Genomic DNA, 9,947 nt, shown 5'->3' on the forward strand with positions numbered 1-9,947 from the left:
CAGGAGCAGGGACCCAGCTACGGGAGCTCACCTCGTCGTGGGGATTCGAACTGCCGACCTTCTGATCGGCAAGTCCTAGGCTCTGTGGTTTAACCCACAGCGCCACCCGTGTCCCTTTGGCTGCTTTACCAAGATTTAAAAAGAAAAAAGCCTGAATGTAGCTGGGAGAACACAGCTTTTAACTATCCTCGAAAACCACCTCACCTACTGCAGGAATCTGTAGAAAGACCCACAATGCAACAGCTTCCTGAAAAAGGGGGCAACTGGAAGTGGTGCAGACTCCTGGCCCAAAGAGCCCCTGGGTGAGCCCTGCAAAGCACAGCAGACTTTTCCAATGCCACTGACAGGAGTTCCTGGTGGAGTTTTATATTCCCATAGCTGGAACAGAGGCAGATTTAGGGGAGTGCAACCGGTTTGCCTGCATTGGGTGCTGAGCCGAATTTTGGCATTGCACACGGCTGAAATGTTAAAGCCCAAAGTCCACCACTGGCTGGAGGGTGTGATTCTGTGCTTCAGAGCAAGGTTTTGAACATGTGGGATGGAACATACAAAGCATGACTTGGTACTGTCCGCACTGACTGGCAGCTGTGGCTCTCTAGGAAACATTCCCTGCCCTACCTGGAGATGCCATTGGGGGACTGAATCTGGCACCTTCTGCATGCAAAGCAGCCGCCCTACCACTGAGCTGTGGCTCTTCTGTTGACAGATCAGGAAGTAGGGAAGGGGACCCAGCGTGTGCTGGCAAAGAGCCCCTCTCTCACTCGTTCTTTGAGCTGCTTCACACAGGTAGAGATAGATGGGTGGGAAATGGCTCTGGGGACAACCAAGCAATCTGAGAGGGGCAGGGACTTGACCTGCCAATCCCTGCTCCTTCCCCAAAGGGGTCATCTAGAAACATTAGTTGCTGTTGAGCAAATTTCCAGGTATCAGCCAGGCACCAGGAACCAAAAAGCATTCCCACCCCACCTGCCCTTCTTGGTTTTCTGTTTGAAACGGCATTGATGAAAGAAAAGGGCAAACTCCATTGGGGACTTACATGGGGATCATTTTATCCGAGGTGGTCACTTTATGTTGGCTTCAGTTCCCCTTTAAAATGAGGATGAGGCAGACACATGCCTCGGTGGTTATGGGGATGATGTTTTAGGTAAAGGCAAAAAAAAGCCCTCAACGCTACAGTGAGAAGCACTGAGCCCAGGTGACTTGGCAAAGGTGCCCTGCACCTGGGCCCAGCCCATACCAATCTGCCACACCCTCATCTCACACTCCTGCTCCCCTCCCTCCCTATCCAACAGATGCTCACAATGGTACCCAGCCAAGAAAGAGCCAAATATTTGCAGGAAGTTCCATGTGGTTATGAAAGCCTTTCTGCAAACTCTACAATTGTGACGTGATAGGTCTTCCTCCAGAGGTCCTTGTTGCATAGAACCAACGCACAGACACACACACAGTGTGATCCATCGAGGACTGATGAGCAGAAACTTTAAATTACTGTACATCAAAAGCCTTTTGTGGTTGTTTTCCGTCTGATGTCCCTCATTTCAAGCTCTGTCCCCTGAAAGCATAATGAGATCACTGAGGCCTCTTTCATTCCTTGCCCTCATCCAAATCTCCCCAAATTCCACAATTTGTACAGTGGTACCTCGGGTTACATACGCTTCAGGTTACAGACTCCGCTAGCCTAGAAATAGTACCTCGGGTTAAGAACTTTGCTTCAGGATGAGAACAGAAAGCGGGCAGCAGCGGGAGGCCCCATTAGCTAAAGTGGTGCTTCGGGTTAAGAACAGTTTCAGGTTAAGAACGGACCTCCAGAACGAATTAAGTACGCAACCAGAGGTACCACTGTACTTTGAATTCACTGCTTGCAAAATTGCTTGATTTATTATTCTAGGATTATTATTATTTTCGCAGCATTTCAGGTTATTTTTTTCTACATTTAATTTGCAAAAGGTGTCAGTGAGTTCTTTCGCATAACAACCAGTCACCCCGTGGCAGAAAACGTGGAACCCCCTCCCTGACAGGGCAAAGCGGAAAAACCCAGGAATTGAGAAATACCAGAGCGAAGGGAGGAGCTTGTAGTGCCCATTTTATTTCATCATCTTCAAGAGAAAGGGCTTCAGTTGGACTTTGAGTGATGGGTCAATGGTCATGTTCCTCATCTCTTGATTGTTCAGGATCCGTGCGTGCGCTTCCGCAAATAGCTCCTTGCCCAGGAACACCTCAACCCTTTTGCGCCACTCCTGAAGCTTGGGTCGGCCCTCGAAGGTTTCCCAGCCGGCTCCCATGCACTGGGGAGGGAGAGAGGGGGCACATGCAGTCATCAGGCCTCCACTGTTCCTCCTGATCTCCACCCCAAAGACCTCCAGGCAGGTCCCCTTTCAAGGAAGCCCTCAAGCAGGAGGGAGAAGACTCCTTTTCCTTTGATTTTCCCAGGGCTGACCTGCATGAGCTCCACGATGGCCACCAGGTCCGCCAGGGAGATCTCGGTACCAATGAGGAAGGGCTGGTCCCTCAGGAACTTATCCTCCAGCTTCTGCAGGTTGGTGGTTAGGTCCTCTGTGACATCGTGGAGCTTCTCAGGAGGCAGTTGCTGATTTATGAACATGGGGATCACTACCTGCCCCACAAGGAAAAAGCACCAAAGGTCAAAATCCAGAAGTAGAGCCATGGTGGGGGTGGGGACAAACCACAAGAGAATAACATTACTGTAGGAATGATCGCTGGGTGCGGAGCACACCTCTGCCCGCGGGCAGCCTCAGCTGTCTGCACGCGTGACCTTGGGGTGCGGAGCACACTCCCCCCCCCCACAAACCCACAGCTGTCTGAACATCTTGCCCTCTATCCAACCTTTTGCTCTCTTAGTGGTCTGCCGTGCCCTGTCTGTGACCTTTGTCTCCTTCGTCATCCATTGTGCAAGGGGAAAGTGACGCGGTGGAAACAGGTGCCAAAATAACCTTGTACCACCCCTCAATCTCGGGATTGGAAGATGTGTAAAGGTCACAGTCCAAAATGTATCTGCCTGGTTTTGCAAATTGTGCCAATAAAAAGAGCCTCAACAGAGCTAGCTGGCAGCTTGCTTGTGCACAGCTCACCTGCATTACCAACTCCTGCCTTATGTCCTTCACTTCACATTACGAGGCCCCAACAGCATACTGTCACGGGGGCATATCTGCCCTCCAAAATGGGTTCGTTTGGTCAGGCAAATGTCGGAGACTCGTTCACAGCCCAACCAGGCACTCTCCTACAGTTTGAGCAGCTGGGTCATGCCCCTTAGATGTTTGTTGGTGTCACAAAATTTGTAGACTGCCCTGAGAGCTGTGGGTATAGGGTGGTATATAAAATCAATCAAATAAACAAGAGACACTGCACTGGGTGCCAAACTCCATGGAGTACGGGACCAGCCAAGCCTTGCAGAGGGACTGAGCCACAACCTCACCTTGAGCCAGAAGATCTTGGAGCAGCTGACATGGATGGTACTTTGCTGCCAGGCCAGGAACTCATCAACGCGGCCCCGCTTCTTCATATCTGGTGGGTACCAGTGGCTGGGTGTGTTGTACTTCCGGGTCAGGTAAAGGAGGATGGCGGTGCTGTGGGGCCAAAAGGCAGAGTTGGAGAAGGAGCATCCTTGCCAGGGGCACCTTTCCTTATTACCGGAGCCAGGTAGGTGTAAATTGCCCCACAGAGATTGGGGGGGGGGGAGAGGAGGAGGAAGCAGCAGGTGGTCCAAATTATTCATTTTCCTATCTATCTATCTATCTATCTATCTATCTATCTATCTATCTATCTATCTATCTATCTCTATCATCTATCTATCTATCTATCTATCTATCTATCTATCTATCTATCTATCTATCTATCTATCTATCTATCCAGTGGTACCTCTTGTTGTGTATGCCTCTGGTTGCACATGCTCCGGATTACAAGCTCCACTAACCCGGAAGTAGCCACTGCTGGTTGTGAACTTGGCCCCAGGATGCGAGCGGAAATCACGCGCCAGAGGCGTGCGCACAGTGGGAGGCCCCATTAGTGAAAGCATGCCTTATGTTACGAGCGGTTTCCGGTTATGAACGGACCTCCGGAATGGATTCCGTTTGTAACCAGAGGTACCACTGTATCTGTTTTGTTTTTGTCGGGTTGGTGTTGGTTAAATGTTTAGTTGGGGTTGGTGGTTATTTTAATTTATTATTGTTTATTATTGTTATTTTTATTGGTTTCTATTGATTTATTGGTTGGTTTGCTGCTTGTATAGGATTTTTTTTTTTAACATTTTATGTTTTGTTGTGTTTTTATATATGCTGTGTAAACTGACCAGAGTGTCTTGGGAAACCCAGCCAGATGGGTGGGATATAATTTTTTACACACACACACACACACACACACACACACACACACACACACAAACACACTGACTCTCACCTCTCTTCTAAAGTAAAGTCTCCATCTTTCAGAACTGGTACTTTCCTTAAGATGTTCACCTTGTTAAAATCTTCACTAAACTGTTGTCCTGAAAGGCATAAAACAGAAGCACAAACATTACTCAATGAGACGCCGCAGAAATCTGCACCCTCTTTTTTCCCCCAATCGAGGTTGGCTTCCAAAGCTGTGTGCAATTAAAATCCATGCAGATACAGCATCTAGTGGGAGATCCATGGAGGTGCTTAAGCTACAGAGCAGCTTCCACTATGGGAATGGATTTGTTTACATCCTCTGGCAGTTGGTGGTTCGGGTTACAAGTTCTTCCCTGGGAGAGCGGAAGACTTGTGGCCAGCCGCTGGAGAAAGATGCCCCTACTATACAAGAGCAGTGCTTCTGTCAATTTGCCAAGGATTTTGCACTTTGCTTCCTCCTCCTCCTCCTCCTCCTCCTCCTCTCCAGCCTTACATCTTTTGGCTGATTAACTCTGTTGCCTGGCCTGATGGGTTATGTTCAAAAGGAGCACTTTGGTGGGGGACACCCACCGTGGCTGAGGGCTTAATCGGAGACCATCACAACCCCTTACAAAATGTGACAAGGCTTTGCACTCAAGAGGGTTGAGTGGGGAAATATAAGAAAGAAAGAAAAAAGAGTCCTGCTGGATGGGACCCCACCCCTTTCCATCCCTTTGGGAAGCTCATAAGCAGGTCATGAAGACAGCCCACCGACCCCATCTGCTGTTTCCTCCTAGCAACCAATGGCTCAAAGGTAGACTTCTTCTGCACAGGAAGGCTCCATTATTTATCATGAAAGAGCATGAGCTTTTGCCTCCTCCATAGGGGCGGCCTATAGAAGAGACCAATTGTGTCCCTTGTGATTTTGAGTGTGTGTGTCGAATCCTTTCTGCCCTCCTATCCCCCGCAGCTGCAAACTGGGGGGGGGGGGAGGCACTTTCTCTCCCCACCCCTGTGCTTCCAGTACATTTCCGAGCACAATTCAAAGTGTTGGTGCTGACCTTTAAAGCCCTAAATGGCCTCAGTCCAGTATACCTGAAGGAGCGTCTCCACCCCCATCGTTCTGCCCAGACACTGAGGTCCAGCGCTGAGGGCCTTCTGGCGGTTCCCTCGCTGTGAGAAGCGAAGGTGCAGGGAACCAGGCAGAGGGCCTTCTCAGTAGTGGCGCCCGCCCTGTGGAATGCCCTCCCACCAGATGTCAAACAGAAAAACAACTACAGTGGTACCTTGGGTTAAGAACTTAATTTGTTCTGGAGGTCTGTTCTTAACCTGAGGCACCACTTTAGCTAATGGGGCCTCCCACGCCGCCACCGCTGCCCAATTTCTGTTCTCATCCTGAAGCAAAGTTCTTAACCCGAGGTACTATTTCTGTGTTAGTGGAGTCTGTAACCTGAAGCAGCTGTAACCCGAGGTACCACTGTACCAGACTTTTAGAAGACATCTGAAGGCAGCCCTGTTTAGGGAAGCTTTTAATGTTTAATAGGTTATTGTATTTTAGTGTTCTGTTGGAAGCCGCCCAGAGTGGCTGGGGAAACCCAGCCAGATGGGCGGGGTATGTATGTATGTATAAATAAATAAAAATTATTATTATTATTATTATTATTATTATTATTATTATTATTATTATTATTATTATTATTATTACAAGGTGGCTCTAGAAAGGAGGTCAGAGGAAAGGCGAAGTTCCAGAAAAACCTTTTGGGGAAAGGGTGTTACTGGGTCACAATTGGGGGTGGAAAAAGTGGGAGGGATACTAGGAATCCCCCTCCCTCAAAATCCCAGTTACCTTTAAGCATCTCGATGTTCTTCATCATGAAAGCGATGTTGTTTTTCTTGGCGAAGATATAGACCGCCCGGCAGGGCTGGGAGAGCATATCTAGGTAGAGCTCTAGCACCATGGTGAGGTTATGTCAGTGGTGGGTGGGCCGGCTGGGCGACTTGATGGGAGATTCCAGTCACATCTGAGGGACCCTCAAGCTCCACCCCCAACAGAAACATCTTCCTAAGACTCCAATTGGCCTGCAGAGTAAACAACCTGTTCTAGGGAAGGTATAGCCAGCCAATCACGAGAGGCCCAGGTGTTCTGCTACCTGGGCTCAGGTGGGCCACTCTTTGGCCTGGTTCCAGCCTCCTATTGGTTCTGCTTTGTGGGGGGGGCAGAGAGAAGGGTATTTAGGTGCTGGGTCCCTCTTTTCTGCCCTGGGGGGGCATTGGTGAAGGAAACTTGGCAGGTGCCAGGACTCTGGTCCTGTTTTTAAAGGCCTGGCCTTCAGCCGGCAGACTGGGACCCTAAGGGAAGGTGGGTTCACAGCAGCGGCACAAACTGGTGTTGCAAAATGAAGAAATGCCACAGTGCCTTTGAGTTGTTAAGTAATGGCCTTTATGTTGCAGTAAAAAATAAAGAACTGGGTCCCCAAACTCATGTTTAGGTTAAAGGTGGGTCCCAGGTATTGAAAAGGTTCGGTGAAGGTCACCTGGGCAGGAAAGGGGAGGCAAGATTTCTTGGTAATCATGCCTGCCCTGTGGAACGCCCTCCCGTCAGGTGTCAAGGAATTAACTATCTGAATTTTAGAAGGGCAGCCCATGTTTGCTGTTTTACTATGTTTAATTTGTTACAAGCTGCCCAGAGACTGGTGGCATATAATCAATAAAATCATATTATTTATTTATTTATTTATTTATTATTATTATTATTATTATTATTATTATTATTATTTCCGAAAGCAGCACTCTCCTCTGTCAGAATCATACAGAAAATGAGAAATAGCCTTGGAAACGTGGCCTGTGAGCTCCCAGGGGCCATTTCTGCTTGTCCGCTCCTTCCATTCCTTCTTGATTAAAAAAACCCTGTTTTATTTGCAGAATCTACCAGGAGTGGGTGACATCTTTCCCTCGTGTAAAACTCAACACACTTGCCTCACTTTTTGACCTCTGCAACTGCAAAGACACCCCTTCACCCGCTTCTCTTTCACTGTTTCTCTGGGTTCAAGATGGCCGCCGCCAACACCGTGAGGTGAGAAAAGCGGTTGGCGGCTATTTTTGTCACGAACACAGCATCGCATCCCTCACAGAACCCAACGGCTCCTTCACACAATGTCCAAGAGATTGCAACCTCTGCAGTGTGTGGCTGGCTGATGACGCTCTCATGTGGGAAGACTTGCCATAGAAGACCGGTTGACTTCTGTGTCTCCAAAGTGAGCCAGTGTGGGCTGGTGTCTCCAAAGCCCATTTGCTCTGACTGCCATAGGTAGCTGGCCAGAATGGGGGCGAAAGTGCTGCCATGCCCCAGTCACAAGACCAGAAGAAGAGCCTTCATGACCAGTCAGAGTTCAGCATCCTGTCCATAGCTGTCAACCTTCCCTTTTTTTTGTGGGAAATTCCCTTATTCCAGTGCCGTTTCCCGCTGCTATCCCGAATTGTTAGATATCCCGTAGACTGTCCCCGAGACAGGTGAGGCTGCTGATCCCTTATTTTTGAGGCTGCTGATCCCTTATTTTCAAATTTGAAAGTTGACAGCTACGATCCTGTCCTCAATGTGACCTCAATGTGAAACCCCCCAGCAGGATTTGATCCCATACAGGGATCGAACCTGCAACCTTGCTGTTAAGTTGTGGGTGAACATATCAGACGACACAGTGATTCTTCAAACAGCTCTTGTTTATTCAGAGGCCAGAACAGAACTGAACTGAAGGGCTCAGTCAGCCTGCTTATATAGAGCTCCAGTACAACATTACTGTAGCAACTTTCTAAAACTATCCAATCACTGAACGTCAATTTCGATCCTTCATTTGCATAACTATCTACAGTATCCCCCTGCTGGCCCAGGGTGAGAACTTCAGTACATAACACTTGCTGCCTCCAAGCATGGATGCTAAGCATAACCATCAAGCCTAGTCATAGCTGTCAACTGTCAGATTTGAAAATAAGGGATCAGCAGCCTTGAAAATAAGGGACCAGCAGCCTCACCTGTCCCGGGGACAGTCTGCGGGATATCTAACACAGTGTTTCCCAACCGGTGTTCCGCGGCACACTACTGTGCCGTGAGACACCGGCTGGTGTGCCGTGGGAGGGAGGCGGGCGAGTCGGGCGGCGAGAGGCGGCGGCGGCGAGGATCCGCGTCGAGCCGGGGGCGGCTCCGCGGTGCTGGTGCCGAGCGGTGGGGCAGCGCGCGCAAAAGGGAGGAGCGCGAGACAGCGGAGGAGGAGGAGGCCGGCATGTCCGGGCAGCAGCAGCAGCAGCAGCAACTCCCGGCGACGGCTCCTCCTCCGCCCGCTATCGCCGCCACCACCACAACAGCCGCTGCCGCCGTCCCTCAATCCCTCGCTCTGCTGCCTCCTCCCACCCCGGCAAGGGGAAGGGAAAAAACTTTAACTTTTGTGCGTCCCTCCCGGCGTGACGCTGCGCGCTGACGTCACGGGGCGGGGCTTTAATGGTGGTGTGCCGCGAGATTTTTTCCCGGTAAACAGGTGTGCCGTTGCCCAAAAACGTTTGGGAAACACTGATCTAACAATCCAGGATAGCAGCGGGAAGCAGCAGGAAACGGCGCTGGAATAAGGGAATTTCCCGCAAAAAAAGGGAAGGTTGACAGCTATGGGCCTAGTAGCCATCAATAGCCCGCCCCTCTGTGACCCCCTCTCCACCTTGAACAGCAGCTTGGGCACCCAACTCCAACCAGGGCCTGGCAAGATCACTTGAACCAGCAGCAGAGGTGCTGGATACTGCCCCAGTCCCCAAGGACCCCTGAATTGGGGCCTCCAGAGCCAGCACCCTCGGAGTCTGCTCCCCTCCCTTCCGAAAAAGGGACCCTGCTGCACATTCCCTGCCATGATGGCTTTACCCCATATGCCATGAGCCTGGAGGGAATGAGGGGTGCTCAGCTACAGGCTAGAAAACGGACCCTCGAAGGCCTCCCTTTCCTCAGGGAAGGGGGCAGAGTCTGACTGGCGAGGTGTGTGTTGACAGATCTGGCCCCAGACACTTAATACTAGGGTCTTCAGCCCCAGTTGCCAACCTCCCCTCCTGGCCCTCCCACCCTGCCCTATGGCCTTTCGAACTGTCTTTGCCCCCTCTCCTCCCCTACCACATTTATTTCCTTTTGCTGCTAATGCTGATGGAGAGGGACCATGGGTCTGTGGGGCCCAGCTCTGGACTGGGGAAGAGCCCACCCTGCCTGGGAGGGCCACTGCCAGTCAGAGCAGGCAGTCCCAAGCTGGCTAGCCCAGGCCGTTTCACAGGTTGGGGATCCTGTGCTCTGACTCCACTTGCAACAGCATCCCCAGAGCTCTTCTATCGTCGGAGAAAAGGCCTCGATGCGCAGCGGAAGTTGGTGCTTTGGGAGATACCTGTCATTGCTCCCCCAGAGAGCTCGGTCGACTGCCTCACCTTGGGCAGGTTTGCGTGCTCAGTCAGTGCTGGGTGCTGGGCACCAAGAAAAGCAAACAGTCAACATAGGGCCTGCCCCGTAGCTCTGTGGGTCTTGCAGACTCACACCAGGAGCGAATGCTTAGGAGAGGGCAGCTGCTC

The 9,947-nt window shown here is 50.6% G+C and overlaps 1 protein-coding gene across 1 annotated transcript; it reads right to left on the reverse strand.

Annotated features, from left to right (window-relative positions):
• Positions 1-2,060: 2,060 nt before the first annotated feature.
• LOC310694967 (glutathione S-transferase theta-1-like) lies at positions 2,061-7,065 on the reverse strand. Its single transcript, XM_083478900.1, has 5 exons — positions 6,211-7,065; positions 4,414-4,501; positions 3,434-3,584; positions 2,438-2,614; positions 2,061-2,285 (listed from the first exon to the last, which is right to left on the reverse strand). Exons 1-5 carry the CDS (start codon positions 6,320-6,322, stop codon positions 2,085-2,087), a joined length of 729 nt encoding a protein of 242 aa, XP_083335026.1. The 5' UTR covers positions 6,323-7,065; the 3' UTR covers positions 2,061-2,084.
• Positions 7,066-9,947: the final 2,882 nt, after the last annotated feature.

The sequence above is a fragment of the Podarcis liolepis genome (genome assembly GCF_965112155.1).
Source record: "Podarcis liolepis genome assembly, chromosome: 15".
Classification (NCBI taxonomy): domain Eukaryota; kingdom Metazoa; phylum Chordata; class Lepidosauria; order Squamata; family Lacertidae; genus Podarcis; species Podarcis liolepis.

Excerpts from the sequence above, each read along its gene's own strand:
- LOC310694967 (XM_083478900.1), bottom strand. The coding sequence starts at position 6,322 with ATGGTGCTAGAGCTCTACCTAGATATGCTCTCCCAGCCCTGCCGGGCG. Across the intron at positions 4,502-6,210 it reads GAACATCGAGATGCTTAAAG|GACAACAGTTTAGTGAAGAT; the intron begins GTAACTGGGATT and ends TATGCCTTTCAG. Across the intron at positions 2,286-2,437 it reads CCATCGTGGAGCTCATGCAG|TGCATGGGAGCCGGCTGGGA; the intron begins GTCAGCCCTGGG and ends CTCCCTCCCCAG.